We start from the raw sequence: 26,157 nt of genomic DNA, 5'->3' as shown, positions 1-26,157 counted from the left end.
CGCCACTTCCTTCCGCCACTTCCTTCCTTCCGCCACTTCCTTCCTTCCGCCACTTCCTTCCTTCCTTCAGCCACTTCCTTCCGCCACTTCCTTCCTTCCGCCACTTCCTTCCGCCTCTTCCTTTCGCCACTTCCTTCCGCCACTTCCGCCACTTCCTTCCTTCCTTCCGCCACTTCCTTCCTTCCTTCCGCCACTTCCTTCCGCCACTTCCTTCCTTCCGCCACTTCCTTCCGCCACTTCCTTCTGCCACTTCCTTCCTTCCGCCACTTCCTTCCGCCACTTCCTTCCGCCACTTCCTTCCTTCCGCCACTTCCTTCCTTCCGCCACTTCCTTCCGCCACTTCCTTCCGCCACTTCCTTCCGCCACTTCCTTCCTTCCTTCCGACACTTCCTTCCGACACTTCCTTCCTTCCTTCCTTCCTTCCTTCCTTCCTTCCTTCCTTCCTTCCTTCCTTCCTTCCTTCCTTCCTTCCTTCCTTCCTTCCTTCCTTCCTTCCTTCCTTCCTTCCGCCACTTCCTTCCGCCACTTCCTTCCGCCACTTCCTTCCTTCCGCCACTTCCTTCCGCCACTTCCGCCACTTCCTTCCGCCACTTCCTTCCGCCACTTCCTTACTTCCTTCCGCCACTTCCTTCCTTCCGCCACTTCCTTCCGCCACTTCCTTCCGCCACTTCCTTCCGCCACTTCCTTCCTTCCGCCACTTCCTTCCTTCCTTCCTTCCGCCACTTCCTTCCGCCACTTCCTTCCTTCCTTCCTTCCTTCCGACACTTCCTTCCTTCCTTCCTTCCTTCCTTCCTTCCTTCCTTCCTTCCTTCCTTCCTTCCTTCCTTCCTTCCTTCCTTCCTTCCTTCCTTCCTTCCTTCCTTCCTTCCTTCCTTCCTTCCTTCCTTCCTTCCTTCCGCCACTTCCTTCCGCCACTTCCTTCCGCCACTTCCTTCCGCCACTTCCTTCCGCCACTTCCTTCCTTCCTTCCTTCCGCCACTTCCTTCCGCCACTTCCTTCCGCCACTTCCTTCCTTCCTTCCGCCACTTCCTTCCGCCACTTCCTTCCTTCCTTCCGCCACTTCCTTCCGCCACTTCCTTCCGCCACTTCCTTCCGCCACTTCCTTCCTTCCGCCACTTCCTTCCTTCCGCCACTTCCTTCCTTCCGCCACTTCCTTCCGCCACTTCCTTCCGCCACTTCCTTCCTTCCGCCACTTCCTTCCCCCACTGCCTTCCTTCCTTCCTTCCTTCCTTCCTTCCTTCCTTCCTTCCTTCCTTCCTTCCTTCCTTCCTTCCTTCCTTCCTTCCTTCCTTCCTTCCTTCCTTCCTTCCTTCCTTCCTTCCTTCCTTCCTTCCTTCCTTCCTTCCTTCCTTCCTTCCTTCCTTCCTCCCTCCCTCCCTCCCTCCCTCCCTCCCTCCCTCCCTTCCGCCACTTCCTCCCTTCCGCCACTTCCTTCCTTCCGCCACTTCCTTCCTTCCGCCACTTCCTTCCTTCCTTCCTTCCTTCCGCCACTTCCTTCCTTCCTTCCGCCACTTCCTTCCTTCCGCCACTTCCTTCCGCCACTTCCTTCCGCCACTTCCTTCCGCCACTTCCTTCCTTCCGCCACTTCCTTCCTTCCGCCACTTCCTTCCTTCCGCCACTTCCTTCCTTCCGCCACTTCCTTCCTTCCTTCCGCCACTTCCTTCCTTCCTTCCGCCACTTCCTTCCTTCCTTCCTTCCGCCACTTCCTTCCTTCCTTCCGCCACTTCCTTCCGCCACTTCCTTCCGCCACTTCCTTCCGCCACTTCCTTCCTTCCGCCACTTCCTTCCTTCCTTCCGCCACTTCCTTCCTTCCTTCCTTCCGCCACTTCCTTCCTTCCGCCACTTCCTTCCTTCCGCCACTTCCTTCCTTCCGCCACTTCCTTCCTTCCTTCAGCCACTTCCTTCCGCCACTTCCTTCCTTCCGCCACTTCCTTCCGCCTCTTCCTTTCGCCACTTCCTTCCGCCACTTCCGCCACTTCCTTCCTTCCTTCCGCCACTTCCTTCCTTCCTTCCGCCACTTCCTTCCTTCCTTCCTTCCTTCCTTCCTTCCTTCCTTCCTTCCGACACTTCCTTCCGACACTTCCTTCCTTCCGCCACTTCCTTCCGCCACTTCCTTCCGCCACTTCCTTCCGCCACTTCCTTCCGCCACTTCCTTCCGCCACTTCCTTCCGCCACTTCCTTCCTTCCTTCCTTCCTTCCTTCCTTCCTTCCTTCCTTCCTTCCTTCCTTCCTTCCTTCCTTCCTTCCTTCCGACACTTCCTTCCGACACTTCCTTCCGACACTTCCTTCCGACACTTCCTTCCGACACTTCCTTCCGACACTTCCTTCCTTCCTTCCTTCCGCCACTTCCTTCCGCCACTTCCTTCCGCCACTTCCTTCCGCCACTTCCTTCCTTCCGCCACTTCCTTCCGCCACTTCCGCCACTTCCTTCCGCCACTTCCTTCCGCCACTTCCTTCCGCCACTTCCTTACTTCCTTCCGCCACTTCCTTCCTTCCGCCACTTCCTTCCTTCCGCCACTTCCTTCCGCCACTTCCTTCCGCCACTTCCTTCCGCCACTTCCTTCCTTCCGCCACTTCCTTCCGCCACTTCCTTCCTTCCTTCCGCCATTTCCGCCACTTCCGCCACTTCCTTCCGCCACTTCCGCCACTTCCTTTTCTTTCTTCCTTTTCTTTCTTCCTTTCATTCTTGCATTCCTCCTTTCTTTTCTTTCTTTCTTTCTCCCTTTCTCTCTTTCCCTCTGTAAGTAGATTCCTCAGATGTCCATGCCTGCATCTTCTTCTTGCAAGGCCTTTACCATGCCTTATTACTTAAATTACTGAGATAAATCTCTCAAAACACTATTGATCTTCTTTCATCCTTGCTTCTTTCCAGTTCATCTAGGTAATGATAAGGGACCCTTAAGAAGTGAATCCATTAGCTTTTTTAAAAATATATATTATTCTTTTGTTCCTATCCTGGGGACTTTCACGTCTTTGTTTTAAAACACCGTTACACATGTAATTAAAATGTATAATTTTATGTCCTGGATCTTAATCCACAAAGCAGAGCTTCCTGAGCTGTTTCTCCCTCACCCTTGACACAGAAAAACAAATTTGAAAAAGCTTTTAGTATTAAAGGATGCAGTTCACATTTCTTCAGATCTTCCTACTAAGGTATATTAAATAGGAAAAAGTTTGGACCCTGCTTTGTTAGAGCCATTGCTAAAGTTGCAGTATTTTCAATTTTTGCTGAGGTCGAACTTGAAAAATTTAAATCATATTAAAGAACCCAAAGATACAAAGGGAAAATTAATTCCTCATGTTTCCATATTCACTGAAAAGCATGGTGTTAGCCCAGGAGGGATTTCCATATTAACAAGCCATTGGCATTTGAAAGCTTTTTTTTTCCTACTTCATTGGGATTTTTCTGCAAACGTTGACAGGATGTGTAGAGCTTGGAAAACAAGGCAGCCTAGTTTTACTTCTTATGTTGCATCAAGTTCAATACCGCTTAAAAATAAAGCTCGGTTTGTGATTCAAAGGATGGACACTGATCAAGAAATCCTCTAAAAGGAAAGATTCTGCAAATGGGAATAGGACATCCAGTGGTTAGTGCCATGGTTTCATTAGAAATTATCCTTTGAAAGTAAACAGGGAAATAAAATCCCCCATAAATTCTCATCCAAAACCCCAAAGATTATTACCTGGAAATAGGAAAATTGGTAATTAAGCTGAAAAAAATATTATTATTTATCTGCATCACTGGATCAAACAAAATTTGTTTAGTGTTACATTATACCTTCCTTTTCCCGTGCAGTGAAATGTGAAGATGCTACCAGTCAGCAAATAATCAATGTCTGGTTTCTGTTTCCCTGTGCTTTCTAATTTAGTTTTGCTGATGGTATTCACTTCATTATTAGCAATTTTGTAAATACATGGAAAATTGGTTTACTTGCCTGTTAATTAATATTCTGAAATTCCACATAGAAAATGAACTACTCATAAGAGACTTATGTAAATCTTTAACTGGATGCTATTCCATGTTACCTACATTTTTAATGCAGTTATGGGACTAATGGTAGTCTCTGGAGCTGTCCTTTTACAAATATAACATATTTATTTTATTATGTTTTCCCCTCTGAGAGACCAGGAATTGGGGAAAAGAAGTTTTCCAAGACTGAAAAAAGTAATGAATCTCTTCTAATTAATACCTGTCTGAATTCCTGTTTTGAGTCCATTCTCCCCAGTGGAATTGCACATCTTCCTGAGTTTTCCTGGTATTTGTGTGGAAGATCCTGTAAAAAATCTGGTGGTTTTGTAGGAGGCTTCTGCTCTCTCAATGGGTCTAACCTTGAGAACACACATTGTTAATCCAAAGGTTGTGGGTGTTTAATAATTTGTTATGGGGAGAACTATGGTAAAATTACACCAAAAGCCAACTATTCCAAAAAAGTAGCTCAGAAATAGCTCAGAGAAATAGATTCATTAAAAAAAAAAAATCCTAGAAGAAACCACAAAATTCTACAGTTTGGACAAAGACACCAGAGGCTTCCTATTGTGCACACAGAGATCTTAGAACACCAAAGCCTGATCGTCTTACATCCTTCACAGAGGTTAGATTTTATTACCAAGGGGGAGAAAGTCCTCAGGCCACAATGCAAACAATAAACCAATTAAGGTATTTGGACAGCAGATCTGCCTCTGTGTCCTCCCACACCTGTGCTGGGACTGCTGCTCCAAACAGTGGGGACTGCCCTGGCTCAGCTCCAGCCACTGGGGAGCAAAGATAAAACTCATTTTTGAGGAGACAGGTGCTAATGTAGTGTAAAATATTATTTACCCTGTCCCAGTTGTTTGCTCTCCAGTACCTCCACTCATCTCTTTGCACTGCACATCTGCCTGCACCTTCACAAGGCTCTTTGCTGAGCTTCATTTGGTGCAAAAGTCACAGATTTCAGCTGACAGGGAGCGAGTGCCGCTGCCACAGACTGAGTCTGACACTGTTGGGTTTGAGTATCACACCCTGAGTTGTTTCCATGCCACAGGGGAGTAAAGGAGGCAGAATTAAGGCTGCTGGAGTGATGCTGAATTTGTTTGCTCTGGACAAATCTTCATTTTTTACTTCAAGGAGTTTTGTTCAGCTCAGACAAGCACACGAGGAGTGTTCGCATCCACTGATTGATATTTTGGTATTGACTGCTTTAGGATTAGCATTTCAGCCTTGATCACCAGGTATATGAATTTTCAGTGAGAGTCAAGAAAAAGCCTCATTTCTTTGCTGTCAGAACTTCCATGTAGTTTTAGTTTCACATGGAAGTTTTACTTGGTGCTAACTGAGGGCCTTTGGTATTGCAAATTGGCTTCTAACAGAAGAGAAGATATAGCTTTGGGTAAATTATCACACTGTTCCATTTCCCTTTCAGGCAGAAAATAGGTAGGAGTAACCCTCTATGCCAAAATTAAGCAATATCCCCGTCGTATTCTGTATATCCATAATATATGTGCACACATACAGGAAATAAGCATAGTCCAAGCTTTTGGTTCAACTTTTTCGTTCATTTGCTTTATACATTTGCACGTGAAATTCATGAAAGATCAAAAGAATTAATGCAAGTATAAAAACAGTCATTTAAATGCTACAGCTATGGTTTTTTCTCTCATTTAGGAAAAAAAAAAAAAAGGTGAGTTAAAGGAATCAAGGGTTGTTTCCGTCAGATTAACAGTGTACTGTTATTTCAGATAAACCTGCAGAAGAAGATGCGAGTCACTGGAGTTATAACCCAAGGTGCCAAGAGGATTGGAAGTCCAGAATACGTGAAATCTTACAAAATTGCCTACAGTAATGATGGGAAGTCATGGACAATGTACAAAGTAAAAGGCACGAAGGAAGACATGGTAAGATAAAGTCATCTGTTACTGAAAACATCTCATGGTTTAGCAGCCTTCAGAAGTATGAGATGTCTTGGGTATTTAGCCTAATTGCCTGGCAGTATGATATAGGTTTCACTGTTATTATTTTTCTGTGTGAGAAAAAGAAATCAACAAATTTGCATCTCTCTGTGCTAAGAATTTCTTATACTTTAATTGATGGTTGCATAAATACTATTTCCCCAAGCTAGAATAATCCTGTTTATTACACTTAACTGATTTTCATATTAATTAGTTTACCAGTAATTACTCATTGCTCTGTTTTCAGTTTCGTTTTATTGCATTGGCAGATTAGCTTTAACCCTTGGAAACACAGAGCCCATTCATCAATGCTAATCTCTGTGCTGCACAAACAGTATCATCCAGCGGGGTGTGTGTGTTTACAGTTTATAGTTACCACTTATTTTTGGTGGAGCTGTGCACACAGAGCAGGAAAAAAACCTTTTACTGTGTAAGTTTGCATAGAAGGCAAAATGCGCTGCATTAGATGTAGTTTCTCTGTCAGAAAATTAAGATTTTCTGTGAAGAGGAGCATAATGAAGGGCAGAAACACAGCACAGGGATGTCTGGTTAGAGGGAGGGGTGAATAGAAAAGTGCTGGTGGGTTTAACTCATCCCCTCTGTGATCAGTGGGAGGGTTACAGTGCACTTCAGTGGGAGCTGGATCAAGTTCTTGAACCAGGTGGGGGGAAAATAAACATCAATCAGAGCAAATAATTGCAGGCTTAATTGAACTGCAACTATTTCATACATTAATCAAGAAAAGAAGGCATAATTTAGTTGCATGAGGAGCTTCAATTTCTGAGAGGGACAGGACAGAGACCTTGGTTTGGCCCACGTGGCAAACCCATCACAAAATGGCACAGCAGGACATTGTGGTGGGAAAACTTGTGTCATGCACTGGCAGCGCTAAACCAGCTGCAGTTTGGGGAAAACCTCTCACAGACAGAACAATTCGGGTGCTTTTGAGACACAGGAACCCGCTGGGACTCCAGGGATCCTCCTGACACGTGTTATTTTGCTGCTGCAAACGTTGTTTCCCCGCAGGTGTTCCGTGGGAACGTGGACAACAACACCCCGTACGCCAACTCCTTCACGCCGCCCATCAAGGCGCAGTACGTCCGGCTGTACCCCCAGGTGTGCAGGAGGCACTGCACCCTCAGGATGGAGCTGCTTGGCTGCGAGCTCACAGGTGGGATCCTCACAGCCCCCAGCCCTCTGTCCCCTCCAGCTGCTCCCAACAACTCGTGCTTTGTCCCCCCTGCGAGGTGCACCTGGCCAGCCTGAGTTTGTCCAGTTGCTTTCATCCTCTATCTAATTTTAAAAAAAAAATCACAGAATCACCAGGTTGGAAGAGACCTTCAAGATCATGGAGTCCAACCCAGCCCCAACCTCTCAACTGAACCCTGGCACCCAGTGCCACATCCAGGCTTAAACACACCCAGGGATGGGGACTCCACCACCTCCCCGGGCAGCCATTCCAGAACTTTATCAGTCTTTCTGTAAAACACTTTTCCTTGATATCCAGCCTATATTTCCCTTGGTGCAGCTTGAGACTCTGCCCTGTGGTTCTGTCAGTGCTGCCTGGAGAAAGAGCCCAGCCCCACCTGAGCACAACCACATTTCAGGGAGTTGTAGAGAGTGATGAGGGCACCCCTGACTCTCCTTTTCTACAGGCTGAGCGCCCCCACCTCCCTCAGTTTGTGTTCCCAGCCCCTCTCCAGCCTCATTCCCTCCTCTGGATGTGCTCCAATGTCCCAAAGTCCTTCCTAAATTTGGGAGCCCAGAACTGGACACTCAAGGTGTGCCCTCAGCAGTGCAACACTTGGCTCAGCTGAGTGATGATGGCCACTTGCAGTGGCACAGGAATGTGTCCCGATAAGGCTGTGTGCTGTTAACCCATTAACACTTCATATTTTTTTCCTGTGTGGGTTTAATGTCCAGTTGATCACAGGAATCACAGAACCAATGAGGCTGGAGAAGAGCTCTGAGGTCATCAGGTCCAGCCTGTGAGTGATCCCCACCTTGCAACACAGCCCAGAGCACTGAGTGCCACATCCAGTCCTTGGATACCTCTAGAGGTGGTCATTTAGCAGTTTAAACATGTATTGATGGCTAAGTGGACTCAAAATGTACCACCCTGAGAAGACTACAAGGCAGGAAGCCTCACCCAAGGCCTGAAAATTGTTCCTGAGCCCCAGAGCTGCTGGGGACCCTTGGTAGCCACAATTGTCATACCTGATTTGGGAAATTCCTCCCGTGGCTGTGAGGTGACACCACCCCTGTGCTCTGTGACATCCTCAGAGGGATAAGCCTGCTTCCTGTGGTGTCAAGGACCAGTCCAATAAGACACAACTTGGTTGGGCTGCTTTAATCAAGATTTCAGTTTGGATTTGTTTTCTGGGTTTAGCAGAAGCAGGGATAGCATCTTGTAGCAAAAAGTAAATGAAAAAGTGGACCCAATATAAACCTTCCCTCAGATTCTTATTAAAGCTCTGAAATGTAAAGTCTGACCTCTAGCCACCTTCTGCAAGAACTGTGTTCCCTTACAAATTCAAAAAAGCATGTAATGTTTTATCCTATTCCAAGAGATAAACCTTTTTACTGGTGGGAGCACCCCACTGATTCATTTAGAAGTGATTTTTACGTGGCTGCCTCTTTACTCTACTAGCAATAGTCATCCAGTTCATGGGTGATACATCAAAACAGCTGGAGTTAAACAATTCTCAGTCAAAACCAGATTCAGAAATGAAAAGTTAATGCATTAATCTTGGTGTAGCCCTTTTCCAATATAGATAGGTTTAAGAGTAAATAGAAAATCCTGTCTAGCTGCTTTGTTCTATTAGATTTTTTTAAATGTCTTCCACTTCTGGAACCACAATTTAGAGTAAGTCCTTGCCAGAATGACTAGGAATTGTTTTGCTCAAAGAACTGTAAAAGCTAGTGAAGTGAATTAATTTCAGTGGTCTCCTAACAATGTCAAGGTCATCATCTCTTAAAACTGTGGACAGCTGAGGCTAGCAGAGCAATTTCAACCTTACTGAGGGAAAGGTGTAATTACACAGACTAATTCTCTCTTAATTCCAGGTGGTCTGCCTTGGGTGGAAAGGCAATTTGAGGGGTCTGCCTTCTCTAACATGGCCTGGTGAGAGAGAAGAGAGTGAGTGGTAAACAGAGGGAGACTTGTAGCATTGGATCATCATAAAAGCTAACTCCTTAGGACAAACTTCAGCAAAATGTTCAATGCAATCTGCTTTAGTGTCATAAATAGCTGTACTTACCAGGACCCACAGTCAGGATCAATGGTAGTGGAGCCAACCATCAATAAATTAGGCATTAATTTTCATGGCCCTGTGTTCCTGCCTTGCTTGTGTTTTGCACATCTCTGTGTCCTGCCCTCCCTTCCCTCCACAGAGTATTGATGTGAGGGGAGAAGCAGATCACATCTACTGCTTATTAGAATGCCTCTATTCATTAGGCTGTTATTAATAGCAGCATCAAGCTGTTGTTTTTAACAGCAGATCCAGTGCTCACACAACAATGTCGCTCACTCATGGAACTCACTCTTGCACTCCAGCATCTGCCTCCGTGCAGGCAGCCCCTGCTCACAGTCATGTTTGTTGGTTCCTGTGCACAATTCAGCCAGCTCTTGGTGTTTGAGGTAAATAAATGTTATTTATTTACCCCAAAATATGTTTGGGGTTTCTCAGTTCCTGCAGAGGGATGTTGGTCCCTAGAACCTGCACATCCCCATGGAACTCACTCAGAGAAAGCTCCTGAGTGTGTAATTTTCATCTCCTTCAGGTATGCTGTTCCCTGGTAGCTATTTCTTTATCCTAATGATGCCTTGTGAAGACTGAGCTAGAACAGGGGCTGGACAGAACTAAAGAAATAGCAGAGATTTATTCAAAGGATCTCCTCCATGGATGCACCTTGGGCAGCCCCAGAGCCCAGCCAGGGCTGCACCCAAGATGAACCAAAATGGCCCCAAAATGCACGAGCGGGCACGGGCTCTGTCCCTGGGATCAGTTCTGCTCCATTTGCACCTTGCAGTTCATTGTCCCATTCCAGCTTTAGCCCTGCAGTCCCACCCTGCTTGTTTTTCCCTCTCCAGCCCACGGTGTTTGTGCTCCTGGGCTGAGATTGGGATCATTTGTTCCCAAACTAGAGCAGGAATTGATTGTCTCCCTGCTCTGTGCACAGAGCTCACCATCCTATAATGTCAACCCAGACCCTCACACTAAAGCAGCACAGAATGTGAAAAATATGAAAGTTAAAACCTGAGGCATCACTAACAGTCCCTCTAGGCACTATTCACACAAAGCTGACGCACAGGGGGACTTTATCAAACCTACAGTTAAAGATAGGTTCCCCTTTCCTCATTTGTCCTCATAACTGTGTAATCTGGAAAGGAATTCTATATTTGTTATTTATAAGCCAGGTTGGATGGAGCTTTAAAGCATTAAGGTTTAATGAAAAGTGTCCCTGCCCATGGCAAAGGAGTTGGAATTAGATTTGCAGCTAGATGATCTTAAGGTCCCTATGAACCCAAACCATTCTACGATTCAAGAATATGATGAAAAATTTTAAATATCTTAATTTTTAGAAACAAAAAAATATCGTAGTATAAATCGAAACAAAATTACCTTTGCCCTCAAATAATTGACATACATTGCTTTTGCCAACACTGCACAAATCTTTGTCCAGGACAAGATTCATGCAGACTGTTGCGTGCAGATCCATTTGTGAGTTTTCCTTTGCTACATTGGATATTGAATATTTCCTTTGAGGGTTTGAGCTTTTTCAAAGGAAGAAGTAGATGAGGGTTATAGTATGGATGCAGACTGAAGAGTAAAAGATTCTTCCCTCTGAAGAGTCAACAGAGGAAAGCCTGTGTGTTTATTCTTCCAATTTTGAGGTGCTAATCCCCACTCTTTCTCATTATTTCTGTTCTCCATCAAGCTAGACCAAATAGGACGTGCAAACTTATACCTGGTTATATTTAAACATACAGAGGTATCAGGTATAATTTATCACAGATGGAGGCATCCAAAGCATCTCAAACATTGCAGCCTGAGATGCTCCACTGGGGCATCCACTGCAGCCGAGTGTCTGCATCAGCTATCTCCGACTTCAACAGATTTCAAAAAAGAAAAATGGGAATTGAATCCTCTCACAGGGACACTGAAAAGCAAATTTAAAGGCACAGTGAAGTGGAGATGTTTCAGGGAGGCATAAGCATTGTCTTAAACACACACCTGTGAGGGATGACACAAAGCTGTGTGCTGGTTTGATGACCCTGCAGGGTTATGTCTCTGTCATCCAAACAGCCACCATCTCCCGCGGCAGGGGCTGGGAAGCTGCTGCTCTCTGTGACACGGCACCAAGACATCCTGACACCTGTGTGCACCACGTTTGCCTCTTCAGATTCTCACTGTTCTTCTCACTTTCTCCCGCTGCCTTTAACAACTGCCCTCCCACCCCCTTTGGGGCCACGGAGAAGGCAGGCGAGTGTAAAATCCCATTAATTCATGCACGCGTGCACAGGCACACAGGCGCGCACAGCTGTTGCTTCATAAATGAATAATAATACCCAGAAAAGATAGAACTGGTTTTTGATGGATTGGGCCAGCACTGAGTCACAGCTTTGACAGCCCATACTTTTGTGACAGGAGCCTCCTTGCATTCCTTGGATGAAACATTCTTGCTGACAGTCCTTGTGATCCTGGAGTGATACTTCAGAATTTAATAATAAACAAAGTCCCTCTCCAAAGCAGCAGATTAGTCTCTCTTATTTCTATTATGAATCGCTTCCTCCCACTCCCAGGAAAATTGTTTTGTTGTGTTTTTGAATGAGTCCATTCCACAGACAAAGCTGTGCCATTTCTATTTGTGCACTGAGAATCAGTTATGTAAGATTGGGGATTTTTTTTCAGAAGTTAACTCTATTTTCTTTTGGCTTTCCATTTGTTTGTTTGGGTTTTGTTTTTTGGGGTTTTTTTTGGTTTTTTTTGTTTTGTTTTTTTAATTTAACATGAAGTACGTCAATATTCAAATTTTAAATACAGGAGATGCTGCATTAAAGATCATGTTGTTAAAAATATAACTGCCCATATGCAGGTTTGTGACTGCTGAGTCAGGAAGGAAATGAGAAAACAGCTTATTTTTTTATGTTGCCATCTCCATCTTTTCCATCTTTCACTTTACCCTAATGATCAAGTGTCACTCCACCCCTGCAGCCATACATCCACCTTTCCTGTCTTCTTAGCAGCCTTCTCTCTCTCAGCCTTTCTTTTTCTGATTTGTTTGTTAAATCCTAGAACCATACAGTTCATCTGCCTTCTCTGGTTTCCAATCCTGTTCTTTCAGTGCTGCCTCATCTTGTTTCCTCCCTCTTCTACATCCAAATGTACCTTCCACATTCCCAGCACACAGCAGCAAGGCAGAGGAGCACAGAGCCACTTATCAATTTTTATTTTTATCTTTTTTTTTCACGCAGAACAGAGAAGGGAGAAGCCTAAGATCTATCTTTTCTATGGCAAAATAACTCAATGGTGTAGGATGTCCACAAACAAATAAGCCATTAACTATCGATTTCTCCTAAGTGATATCCTCCTACTATCCTCCCTCCAGAATTGTTTTTCTGTGGGCTCTCCCTTCTTCAGTGGGATTTTGGGCTTTCTGGATTTTTACCTAGATGTCAAATAATTCAGAAGTGTAAAAGAACTCAGTGCTTTTTAACATTTTACTGCAGCAGTGGTTTTAAAGAAAAAAATAATGTTTGTTCAGTAAGCAAACACATGGTGGATGTGAGGTGGCATAAAAGCATAAGGAAAATCAAACAGAAGAGGGGAAACAATATTTTCCTGCGGGAGAGGAAAATAAAAATAAGATAAGCACAGACAAAAGTCATCTTTTCATTTTGTTTCGCTTCATAAATTTATGCCAGGATAAAATATGTTGAATTATCTATCTTGATTTTGACTCACCCAAGCAATTGTTGAAACAAAGTGCCTGGAATTGACTATTTTTCATTTATTTGTTTTCGAGTGTCTTCAACAATAGCCTTGATTACATCTTTTTCTTCAAGTCTTGCAGGTTTTCTCTGCCATAACAAAAAAACCTAAACCCCTGACAGAGATAAGCAGGTAGCACCACTGATCTTGCCCTGCTGTTCCAGGTTGCTCTGAGCCCCTGGGGATGAAATCAGGACACATCCAGGATTTCCAGATCACTGCCTCCAGCGTTTTCCGTACCCTCAACATGGACATGTTCGCCTGGGAGCCCAGGAAAGCCCGGCTGGACAAGCAAGGCAAGGTCAATGCCTGGACCTCTGGCCACAATGACCAGTCACAGTGGCTGCAGGTAAATTTTCACGTGGATTTTCCCACTTGTTTGTCTTCTTTGTGTTTCAGGCATGGGGACAGTCCTCTGGTTCAATTTTATATTCAAATTCTTCTTTTTCTGGCTGTAACCCTCCCAGCTCTGCCACGAGCTCTGAAAGCCCAACATATCTTCATGTTTTTGTTGTCACAGCTGCAGGAAAATATACTAGGGGATGCTTCTACAAGCCCCAGTTTTCCTTTGTTAATGAACAAAAATGGTGGTTGCAGATCTGATTCACTGAATTCCCCTCATTTGTTGAGAGAGATGAGTTTATTTTCCTCCCCTCTGCCTTTCCAAGACTCCCTGGAAAAGCATATTTACTTTCAACTCTGTGCACCTTAGCGAATCCCGTGCGTAGAAATTATCTTTGTCTAATTGAGGCTGCCCAAAATTACCTTCTGGAGCCAGCAACACTGATTCAGCCCCTGAATCCATTATCAGCCTGTGCACAGGGGTTGTTTTCAGCCCAGGAGTGATTCATACAACTCACTAATGTGAGGGATTTCAATAAATCACCAGTGTGGGACCTTGTTTGACCAGCCACTGACACATTTACATTTTTTGAACTGTTGAAAATAGCAGTGTTTTCAGTCAGCTGCCACTTTGCAGTGCAGCTCTCAGTGGGAAGCCTCAATAGCACCAGACATGGCTACTAACCCCCTGCAATCTCTCCACATATAAATTATGACATATTAGCCTTTTTTGCCTACAGCTGCTAAGCAAGTTAGGAATATGATTACTGGTTTTTTCTCCCAAGTTTATACACTTTCCATAAAAGGAAGGAGAAATTGCCCTATCTATTTAACTTTGGAATAGCTGAAGACCCTAGAATCTGCTGAAATTCTTTTAGAGCAGCATGTTGGAAGAGCAGTTAGTAACTTCTGGAGAGGATGAACATTTTACTGCTGTTCTTTATGGTGGAGAAGCAGATGAAAATGTTTTTCCACAGGAAAGAGAGGTGGTTGCATCATATTTTAGCCCATCAGTCAAACCAAGGGTGTGCAGAGGCTCCACAGAAATTTCCTGTTGCCTGTTCTTGCTCCTGTGGTTGACAGTGTATTTTTAATTAACTATAGATGGCCCTACAAAGGGTTGCATAGTTAATGCTTATATTTTCAAACTTTTCAGGCTGTTGTAGTATTCCATATTTGAATTTACCTGAACCTGCAAATTTAATCTTATCACTTGCACTATCTCTTCAAGTCTTTGAACTATAAGGAATAATTTCTATTGTCCAGTCAAAAAGAAAGTTGTGAAGAAATATTCATCTTTTAGTTAGCTCTTCATATGGGTATGTATTGAGTTCAACGATTCCATGGGAATATTAACAATCTACCTTTTCCTGAAAATCATTATACATAATGATATTTCCTCAAAAAAGGATCCTAACATTTCATGTTTGAGAAAAAAAGTAAAAAAAAAAAAAAAGAAAATAAAAAAATCCAGCAAAACTAAACCCCAAAAGGCATTAAATCCACTTGTTTCTTCAGCGCTTAAGGTGGTCATTACCTTCTGCTACAGTCTGGTTATTCTGAATTCAGGCCATGACTTGAGACAGTCTCAAATGCTTCCAGTGTAGGTAATGATTCTGTAACAGAGACATGTCTTTCATTTGAATTCATCAGTTCGTTCTTGTTCTCCCTGCTGGTAGCTCTCTGTGGGTATTTTTGGTGGTTTTTCTTTACCTTAAAACGCAGAGTATTATATTGAAGCCTTACAACACATTGACTGAAAGGTTTATCATCCTGCTGCTGCTTCCACGGAGTTTAGTCAAAACACATTTGTAAGGAAAAGAGCGTGAAAGAAATTGTGCCTGCATGCCCTACTCCCTCAGCCATTCCACAAAGAACTAAGCCCAAAAAAGGTGATTCCATGGTACCCTGAAATGGGCTTAAAGCCAGACATTTAGCCCAGACTTCTGGATTTTGCTGAAGTAGCTGGCTTACCAATATCATATTTACCATGTCAACTTTCCATGCCTTTTGAATGTTCTCCACGGGCCTTTCTTGCTTTATATTTTGCACCTTTTTCTTCATGTTTTGCACTTTTATACTTTATATTTGGCACTTTTTGCTTTATATTTTGCACTGATTTTCACGAGAAAGCCTGAAAACCTGGGGGCAAAGCCTGCTGTTTGCCTTTTAGGATCATTGTTGGGGTGTGTGGATGGCTTGAACAGATCTGATCTGACTAAATGTCATTGTTGGGTGTCCTTGCCTAAACACCATGGCTACCAACAGTTTAAAAGCTGGTGTGCTGACATCCATCTCAGAGCACCTGCTGTGATAATGTTTGCTGAGAGGTGATGTTTGAATCATGCATCAAATGCTACTTGCACTTTCGGATGAACTCTGGTGATAAATTCTCCCCTCTCGGGAGCTGGAACTGTTTTACTCAGTTTTCTCTCAGAAAAGATAACTCAGAATCTCCTATGTATTCTAAAGTGCAGCCATCAACAATTAAGCTCTTTGGTTTAAAGTGTTTTGGATTGCTGCATCCATGATTTAGGAATATGAAGTATTTTGTGTCTCCAGGCACAGAATGTGCATTTTTGGGGACAAAATACTCACCTTAATCATGCTGCAGTTGTTGAAAATCTGCTGTGACTTAGACTCTACAAGCTACAGGTTGCACAAATAACATTTATTTACACAAAACACCACCATTAGCAATGAAAAAAAATGGATTTTCTTGACATGAAGGGAAAGTTAAATAGACTACATGACTAAAATTGTACTTTTCTAGCTGTGTCATAAACTTGGGGCTGAATTCCCCACGTTTCCTCAGATACCCTTGTCATTCCCTTGAAGAGGCTGCTGCAAGTTTTTGGAGTGCTCAGGCTCCTTCTGGACACAATCCAGGATTACTCTTCCATTTGGTGACCCCACTTACCATTTCTTCACTTATTTGGCTTCAAAAGATATGATGGAGAACTCCCTGCCTGATCCCCAAAATGAAGCACTGAGGCTGTAAAAATTATTTTAAAAAGTGCAACTAATGTTTCAGATGCTTAGAGAATGCTCTTGTAAGTAGATTTTTGCCACTCCATATCTCATTTTCCTAGCTCATTTTCCAGCATAACTCAAAATAATTAACATTTTTCTCAAAACCCATGCCCGCTCTACTACTAATTTCCTGCTGTTATAAATTGTGAAATCAGGGGAGCAGCTAAAACTCCCTTTTCTTTATTTACTGTTAGCTAAATTCTGGCGTGTCACTTCATTTGGTGTCTCCAAACACCTGGAACTTTCTCCTCCCACTCAACCATCCCTTCTGAATAAATTGTTTTGTGTCTTGTCCTAGTCCTGACTTTGCAGCCATACCAGGGTATTGTCAGTATTTTATCTTAAAACTGATGACGTGTTGGGTTTTTTTGGAGGCAACAGCAATGTCAAATTACAATATTTCTCCTGCTGATTGTGGAACCAGCTAAGCACTATTAGAGAAAAAGCAGTTGGTGATAAACAGATTGCTGGAAGATTGGCAGAGCAACTGTTATACCTACATGCTTTAAAAATGTGGTGATTGCCAGTGGTATAATGGATTTGGGTTGGGTATTTTCCTGCCAAGCTAATCTCCAGTATTAGACAATATTACTGGGATTCTTCATCAATGCCATTAGATTGTCTCAGAGCTGCAATCAAATTATTCTTTCAGTTTAATGCATAGCCATCTTTTCCACATCAAAATGCCTCTTGTTTGAAAACAAAGGCAAAACTGCATTCCAAATAATTATCCTCTTTTCGTTATATATATACAAAATGCATCTCCATAATGCCATCATGATGTTCATCACTTACATTCATTTATATTTATATTCATTTTCTTCATTTATTTCCAGTGTTTAAGCTTCCAAGTGATCAAATCAAAGAGTTGTTTTTTTTAAAAGCTAAGCCAAACTCAGTTTCTACTCTTTTTTTATAGACTAGTTTCCAGAAGTAGAAATGTGTCTACTCTGCCAGCCACAGAGAAAGATGGACAATTAACTTAAATTATAAGAAAAATATTTGAACCAGGAGAGTTATATGAGGTGACTCTCTCATTTTTTTTTAATATGGGAAGAGAACATTATTTCCATCAAGTATTGGTTAGCTGAATTTGTTTCAATGCTGGCATTCGTTTGAAGAACAAGGAATGTTTTTTACTCTCTCACGTGGTATTTTCTTCTTGTCTTGTCTGTTATTCCACCTGACTCTTCTTCCCGTTTTTTTGATGTAACAATCTGTTCATTTGCAACGAATTCTGAAAAATCTTTCTAGATAAAAAAATCACTATACCATAGCAATTCAACAACTCATCTGGAGATCTGTTCAACAACTCACAAGGAGAAAACTGTGTTTTCTTTTGACAATTAGTGTCATTAGCAAAGCGTTTATTAATTCCAGTTCTGGTTAAAGTAGCCAAATAAGAGATGTATGTGTGGCCTATAGTTTAATTGTTTTAACACCCACACTGAGTGAAAAACAAAACAAAATAACAAAAACCAAAAAAAAAGAGAAAAAAACCAACCCCAGAAAATGCTTAACAACATCTTAATTCAATAAAGGGCTTGGAAGACGCAAAATTGGAATAGGATGAAATGTTCATTTAAGACCAATCTGGTAATTAACATAATGAGGAAATTTTGTGACTTCTGGAAGAGTTGGATTGCTAAGCCATGTATTGTGAGTGGGCTTGGGGAGACAGGGAGTTCTGTGGGAGCTGTGAACTGAAATAAATCACATTATAAACAGAAGACACCTGTATTTTTCTGCAGCTTTATTAAAAACCACTCGGCCACAAAAGGAATCAATGCTCTGTACTGAAACAGCAACAAAATTGGTCTCTGCTTCTCTAGATGCAAAGCTGGTGCTAGTTTTTTATTAGAATTTCTCACAATCCTAAAGTTCTTAGATTTCAGATAACAAAATGAAAATTGTGAGGAGATCAGCTTTTTTTTTTGTGCTTTCTACTTGGATAAAAAAATTATATTTACAGTCAGTATTGACTATTTATCTTTTCAATGCAAAAACATCTCTTTTCTGGCAACTGTCACTTCTACTTGAAGAACTTCATTTGTACACTGGGTTTTGGCACCTCCTTGCTTTTGTTCTTACCCTGATGAGTGGCTTCACAGTGTCACACTGTTCACACAGCCTTGTAGCTCACAGGATGCATCTCAAGGCAGGTTGGGAATAAATTATTAACACAGATCTTTGCCACTCTTTGCCAGAGACTTGCTACAGATAAATTTTCCTGCAAAAAACCAGCCAGTGGTAGGATAAGTTAATAATGGACAAAGAGCTCTGAACATTTTAGTCAAAGGCAAAAGGAGATGAAGACTGATGCCCACTTCTTATTTTCACACTGCTGAATGTACTGACTTTGCATTGCCTAGGCTAGAATGTTAAACAGGTCACTTTATTCACTTCTTCCATTGCCTATGAACCATAGGCTTAGTTTGGCTTAATTTTCGCTACTAATGATCACTATTTGCTTTTAGGACAGTGTGCAACTCAAGATGACAAGATGAACAAAAAGCTTTTCTCCTTTCTATTATTTTTGTTAATCTTTTTATGTTGCCAATCTGTTTTTAACAGTCATTACAAACAAGTACCTTTCAGAAATTGTATTAGGAGCTGTGCCTTGATTTCCTACTCAGAGTTGTCTTCCAGGAGTATTTGATGGCCATTCCAGGGTCACACTCTAACTCATTTTTTTGCCTAAATCATTTCAAATTAAATGCATTATTCACATTAATAATGTTACTAAATTGCGCATTTCAGCATTGCCCTTCCTAAATTGCTTTTGACTTTGCAAAGCTTTCCTGTGCAATTCATTTTATGGAAATGTTCATAGTAGTAATTGAATTTAAGCCTAGAAATTAAATAAGGCAGCATAAAATGTTGGTTTATTTTGCCTTTTAAATGCTTTATTTAGGCTGTATTCTGTCATTTAGGTAGCAAAGTCTGAAGCATCTGTAGAATCATTGATTTTACTCTGGCAAAATACAGAGGGATTATTAGAAGAACAGACAGATATAGGAGCTCTCTGTTGCAAGTTGTCCAGAAAATAGGCACCAGACAGACACACCATGATTATATTCTGTGACAAAAAATTTGTGTGATGTCACCTTCATAGAATCATAGAAGGTTGGAAGAGACTTTTAAGATCAACCAGACCAACCATCAATCCAGCACCACCACTGTAACCCCTAAACCATTAAACCATGAACAGGAGCAAAGACCCTGTCTGAGCTGTAAATTGGCTGTGGATGAGAGTTTACAGTAGAAAAATGTTGTGTTTCATAGAGTCCTGCTCTGTTCCCTGAATTATATTCCCAACTCTCTCTGTTAAGCCTTCAGTAAAAATTAAGGGGTTAAATCCGTTCTCCAGAGCCTGCCTTTGACACATAACAAATTCATCATCACTAACAAAAATTATTTAGGAAGTTTCCCTAAGCAGTGGAATCCTGCAAGAGAGTACTGTCAGCTCCCTCACTGACTCGCAGCTTTTCTGTGAGTATCACTCCCCTGCAGATGAAAGTTAAATTGAGTAATGACCCATTTCCTATTACAATAACAGGTTTTGATCTTGCCTCAGAAAATCTGGGAGTGTAAGCAAAAACTGCCTGGTTGTTGTGAATTTTGATGTACACGGGATCTGAGGCCAAGGCAGTTTTTTGTTGCTGTGCGTTTGCAGTGGGGATGTTGGTGTTAGTTGAATAGCAGCACTTTCTGAAAACACAGTGCATGAAATTTTAATGGAAAGATGTTAGTTTTTCATTGTTTTAAATTCCTGCCTGTTTTACCAAGCTATCATTTCCACTGTCTTGAAATAACATTCTGTCTCAATTTGTGAAGCAGAGGCATATTTCCCTTCCACTCCCTTAAAAAAAAAATAAAATAGCTAAACAATTGTTTAGGTAAGAATACAGGGGAAAAGGGTCCAAATGTGTGTGGCGCTTCAAAATAGCATCCACTTTTTCCTAATAAAATTGTTTGTTGTTTTTGTAGCTACCCTTGAATTGGTTTTTGACTCAAAAATTGGTTTTTGACTCAAGCAGAGTTGGTCACAGTTGTTTCATCTGAAAATGATAGAGAGAAGCAAAATGACCTTGTCAAGGTCAACTATCTTTAAGAAGCAAAAAATACCTGATGTAAACACAGATGAGGCAAAAAGCCAGAGCCAGATGAGGGTGAAAGAATGGAATGGAACTCCATCTCGCTGTGCTTTCCAAGAACTTGATGCTTTATTAACTGGGATATGATATTTTTATTAGCCTTGCATATCTTTTCCCAAATACTATTTTTTGAATAAGCAAGATACTTAATATTTCCTTCATGTATCTGTCAGCATCTCATGAGTAAAATATAAAAAGGTCAAGGAAATCTATTCTTCTCTGAATAAGACTCAATTTTACATTGCTTTTATGCCACTGTGAAAACACAATGCATGAAGCTTTATTGTGAGATTCTGGTTGACTTCAGAACATTTTTGTTCAAAATCTGCTATTCATTTTTGTATTCCATTTCCTGCATAAAGAGCACAGAAACAGATTGATTCCTGTCTTGTCAAATGAGGAACAGAGATTGTATCTTTTTAGCTAAGTAAATAATGAAATTGAGACACAAACATAAAGAAGGAGTGGTGGAAAAGGAACTTCAAATTAATCTAAATTTGAAGGCAGCAGAACATTTTGTATCTTTCTTCAGAGGAGGGGGAAATGTGTTTAAAACCAGGCTGACATTTACCTAGCAGTAAGCAGAAAATGAAATTGTCATATCTCAGCATATTAAAGCATTACATAAAGTAGATATGAGCATTTCCCAGTTGGTCTCTGAATCTTCACCTATTCATTGGTTTCATCATGTATTTTTTTCCCTAATAACACCCTACTCAGAGTTAAGTGTTGATCCAAGCAGAATATTTGGCTTCTTGTTTTGTTTCCATGTTAAGTCAGGTGTGTCTCTAGAGCAATATGCTGTGCAAGACCCTCTTTGCACTCTACTTAATAACATTCATCCTGCTCGCTCCTCAAGTAAAGCAAGAGCAGTTTCCCTGTCAGAAAACATGACAGAAAAGAGAAAATCTCAGCAGAGAAGATTTTAAAAGGGAAATCACTGTAGACACCGAAGTACTGCAACTAAACATTTCCCCAATTATCTGGGTCTTGTTCAAGAGCACCTTGAGACTTGTAATATAAAGTATCACAACAGACTTTCATCAAAATTTCCTCCCTGGTTTATTTTTTTGGCTTGTGTTTCTATACATCTTCTCACTCTACAGGTGTAAAAATACAAATGGAGACTTTTTATTTTTCAGAACAGAGCTGTGTTTTTTAGTGTTATAATTCACTTATGACATTAGGACAGAGCTGAGTTGACAGTGCTCATACTTACATTTGATAGTTTTCTCTAAAATAAGCCAGGAAAAAAGGTTATTTTAAAGCAATACAAGCTTTGAAAGTTAGTCCTTGGGATTACAAGAACTTCCTGCTTAATTATGTACTATACATAACCAAGCCTTAATTGCTTTTGTTGCTGGAGTGATCTCCTTAGAAGCTTCATGTTTAATTAACTACAAGATATATTAATCCTATTTCAAGCCATCCTTTCTTTGTTGTATAATTAAGCAGAAAAGTATTTTCACAATTAGAAATTAATTCTATATAGAGCTGGTGAAAATAAAGCACCTCTGTAAAGAACACACAGGTCTGTTTTTTCCAATGACAGAAGTAAAAATATTTAGACCCACCTTAATGGGTTGTCTTTCTTAAGAGGTAATGAGAGTGACAACACACTAATAAAATTTTCAGCTAAGAATTATTAAGAAAACTATCAGGATATCACCTAAAGACCTCACTGCAGATGGCTAATGACCTCCCTTTGGCAGCATCAGAAATTCAAAGGCTTGATATGTTATTTATAAATATTGGAACAGACCCTCCCTGCACATTTCTTTATCTGAATTTATTTGTCTTGACTTTGAGGTGTTCTTCAGTTTGTCATATTTATACTTTGGCTGTGCTACTTCACTGCTGCTATAACACAAGGTAAAAAAAAATAAAAAACATTGTGAGTACAGTTTTGTGCTTTGCAACAGAATCCTGAGCATCCTCATCTTTTAGAAACCTCAATAGCACATTGGAGGAGAAGTTAAGATTTGTCCTTTTTTTTTTATGAGAGAGGGAGGTAGCAGACAGCTTTGGCTGATGTTGTTTAACAGAACGAAAGAAAAAAAGGGAGATTTTTAGGGGTTATTTACTTGACTCACTAGCTGCCTTACATGATGATGCTGAGTCTCCAAACCTCACTAATCAGCTGAGGTTGTGTAGGTGCCTCCATGAGCGCCCAAGGGGAAGCCTGGATCCTCCATGGACAGGGCTGAGCAGAGGGAGCAGCCCTGGAGGAGCTCTGGGGGTGCTGTGGGGCAGGGCTGGGATCCCAAAGCCTGGGCTGGGCTGGGACCCCAAACCCTGTGCCAGGCCCAGAGCCCAGAGCCCCGAGCCCCGAGCCCCGAGCCCAGAGCCCCGAGCCCAGAGCCCCGAGCCCCGAGCCCCGAGCCCCGAGCCCGGCCCAGCCCAGCGGGGGCAGCAGGGCAGGGGCCATTCTGCCCCTCTGCCCCTCAGGCAGAGCCCACCTGCAGAGCTGCCCCAGCCCCGGCCCAGCCCAGCAAGGAGCTGCAGCTGCTGCAGCCGGGCCAGAGGAGGCTCCGGCACGGGCACGGGGATGGAGCGGCTCCGCCGGCACCAAAGGCTGCCACGGCTGCCGTCGCTCACCCGGGCACCAGAAGCTTTGGCCCGAGCTCGGGGCGGCCTCGCGGGGCCCGAAGGGGCCGCGGCAAAGATGGACACGGACGATTGCCGAGGGCCGCGGGGACGGCGGCCGGGGAACGGCTCCCGGTGCCGGAGGGCAGGGCCGGCCGGGATCTTGGCAATGAGGAATTGTGCCCTGGCAGGGTGGGCAGGCCCCGGCACAGGGTGCCCAGAGCAGCTGGGGCTGCCCCTGCATCCCCGGCACTGCCCGAGGCCAGGCTGGACACTGGGACAGTGGGAGGTGTCCCTGCCATGGCAGAGGTCAAATGAGCTGAGCTTTAAGGCCCCTTCCAACCCAAACTGTTCCATGCTTCAGTGAAGACAGCCTCATTGCTTTGAGCACCTCTCACTGAGGTTCCTCATCGTCCCCAAGAGGCCCTGTGGAAACTCCACCATATTCTCTTGCGTGTGAGTTGCATCTTGACACTTGCACAGTAAGGGGGGCAAGCCTCAGCCCCAGGTGAGGAGTGTGGTATTTGCTGGGTCCCCAGGATGAAGGAGGAATTGAGAATCTGACTCCATGTTCTTAGAAGGCTAATTTATTATTTTATGGTATTATATTTAAGAATGCTATACTAAAACCATAGTGAAGAAACAGAAAGGATACAGACAGAAGGCTACAAAGAATGAGCATGAAAATTCGTCACTCCTTCCAGAGTCGCAGCACAGCTGATGGTGATTGGTCATTAAGTCAAAACAATTCACATGAAACCAATCAAACATGCACCTGTTGGATAAACAATCTCCAAACCACATTCCAAAGCAGCAAAACAGGGAGAAGCAATCAGATAATTATTGTTTTCATTTTTCTCTGAGGCTTCTCAGCTTTCCAGGAGAAGAAATCCTGGTGAAGGGATTTATCAGAAAATATGACAGTGACAGAGGAACTCTGCACCTCAGCAGGAGTTCAGGGCTGGGTCATACATCAGGGGAACCTGAGCCAGGTCCAGAGGAGCTGGTGGGAGCCAGAGTGGTGTGGTGACAGAAAAACAAAAATAACATATTCATCCTGCTCCTTAGACAAGCCTGGCTGTGCCTTCCATGCAGGTCTGCTTCCACTGAGATGACCACTTGACTCAAAAAACCCTCAGAGCTGCCTTAAAACACCTTGTTCCTTACTTACTAGTGCTGAACCATTTTATTTTTCACAGCATCTGCCACCAAACCTTTTGTTCTTTTTACTCCCCCACAAAAACACACACATACACACATACACACATATATAAATTGCAGGACCACTGTAGGATTTGCTCTGCTTTCCACAACACATCAGGAGGGTTTTTTTTTTTATTTGAGAGGAGCTTAGAAGTCTTGTTTTCCAAGGTTCACAGCAATAATTCCTAGTCCTAGAAAGTCCTTTGATATTAAAAATTAAATCTCTGTTTTATGAGAATTTAGAAGCTATTTGGGGGTTATTATTAGAGAGTCTTAACATTATTCCCATTATTTTCTTTATTCCCCATCCTACTGTATGTATTTTTGTGTTGCTAAGGGAATATGACCCTGTAAATAGGAGCAACATGATTTTTATTTTTTTTAATAATTCTCACTTAATTTTACATTTAAAATATACATCATAAACACAATACAAATGAATGAAGAGTCTTTTGAGAATTTTTTATGTCCGAGTTACTTTCTATCTCTGCAGATGCACCTTTTTTTTCCATTACAGTTTTTTCAATTTTCTGATTGCATTGCAGTCCACTGGAAAAATGTCATAAAAAGTTATCTGGTTTTAGTTCTAATGAAACAATAATGACACCTTCTATTAGAGCAAGAGAGGACAGGTCATGAAAGACCATGGCACTGTAATTTCCTGACCCTCTGAAAAGTTAAATTTCAAGTGGAATAATGGCATTCTGGGGTAAATGGAGCAATTGTAAATAAGTGCTGTCATGTTCAGTAGCATCTATTTCTGTGATTTAAAAAAAAAGAAAAAAAGAATCTGTCATCTATTATGGTATCTCACTCAGAAGGTGGAAATTGTGGCTAATCAATTTGCATTGCAGTCCTCCCACACTGCACAAGCCTTCCTGTTTCATTTTGGCTGAAATGAGAACTGAACCCTGGGAATCAGGTTTTATTTCTTGCATATAAAAGATATAAGCAACTTAAACTTTAATGCAGAAGAAAATAAATGAAAACATTAAAATTAATTATTCAAATTTAATCTGCTGCTCAGTTTTCCAGAGACCTGTAAATTTCATTTTAGGGTGGCACTTTATGCCATTTAGGCAATGTGGTCTTTAAAACTGAAATAGGGACTCTGTGAGGAGCTTTCTGGACAATTTGATCATCTGTCACTTGGTGTTGTGTTGTTGCATTATTTCACAGACTAAAGGGAAGAGCATAAAAAGAAACTCAATGCCATGGCTCTATAAAGGCATTGCTGTTAAAACACAGATCTCCTCACTGTACTGCACTTGGTTTTAATTGTTGTGTAGCAGGAATTAAAATGAAAAGGCATCAGTTAGTTCATCACAGCAACTTTAGGACCACATTGCTGCAGGAGCTATTTAGGAGGATTTTTACAGCTCAAGAACTGCCATTAATTGACACATTATACAAAATGCTGGGGATGGAGGGCTTTCTTTTTTGGTTTTTTTTTTCCTTGTTGGTTTTTTTTTGAGGGGAGGGGAGTTTTTGGTTTTGGTGGGGTTTTTTGGTTTTGTTTGTTTGTTTGTTTGTTTTACAGAAAGGTCAATATCCAGGAGAAACAATGCCCACTTGAACCAGAGGAAAAAACTAGCTAGGTAGTGAATGTTCAGATATGTTTTTTCCTCCAATTTGAGTCAAATTTTCTAAGTTCTCTGTGGATACTTCTAACTTCTCGGTAGATACGGATGAAAAAAATTAAAGAAAAGCCCAGAAAAAGTGGGTTTGGTATGCAGTATGAAGCATTTGTCACAATACAAGAATTAAATGGTGTCACAGGAGAGTCACAGGTGGCAGGTTTATATAAATTAAAGAAATATATTCACACTAAGAGCTCACTCTGGTAGTGACGGTCCATACCATCAGCCACCTATAGACTCTGTAAATTTACAAATTTTATGCTTTCTGCACCT

General features: G+C 42.2%; 1 protein-coding gene across 2 annotated transcripts in view; it reads left to right on the top strand.

Annotated features, from left to right (window-relative positions):
- EDIL3 (EGF like repeats and discoidin domains 3) overlaps positions 1-26,157 on the top strand; it is a 243,026-nt gene that overhangs the window by 178,560 nt on the left and 38,309 nt on the right. For both annotated transcript variants that reach the window (XM_059492968.1, XM_059492967.1), the window contains 3 exons: positions 5,719-5,874; positions 6,955-7,099; positions 13,088-13,272. In XM_059492968.1, coding sequence (XP_059348951.1) covers positions 5,719-5,874; positions 6,955-7,099; positions 13,088-13,272 — 486 coding nt within the window. The remainder of the gene's footprint in view (positions 1-5,718; positions 5,875-6,954; positions 7,100-13,087; positions 13,273-26,157) is intronic.

The sequence above is a fragment of the Ammospiza nelsoni genome, chromosome Z, assembly GCF_027579445.1.
Source record: "Ammospiza nelsoni isolate bAmmNel1 chromosome Z, bAmmNel1.pri, whole genome shotgun sequence".
Lineage (NCBI taxonomy): Eukaryota > Metazoa > Chordata > Aves > Passeriformes > Passerellidae > Ammospiza > Ammospiza nelsoni.
Note: the sequence above shows the minus strand (reverse complement) of the source record. Positions and strands in the feature narration are given on the sequence as shown.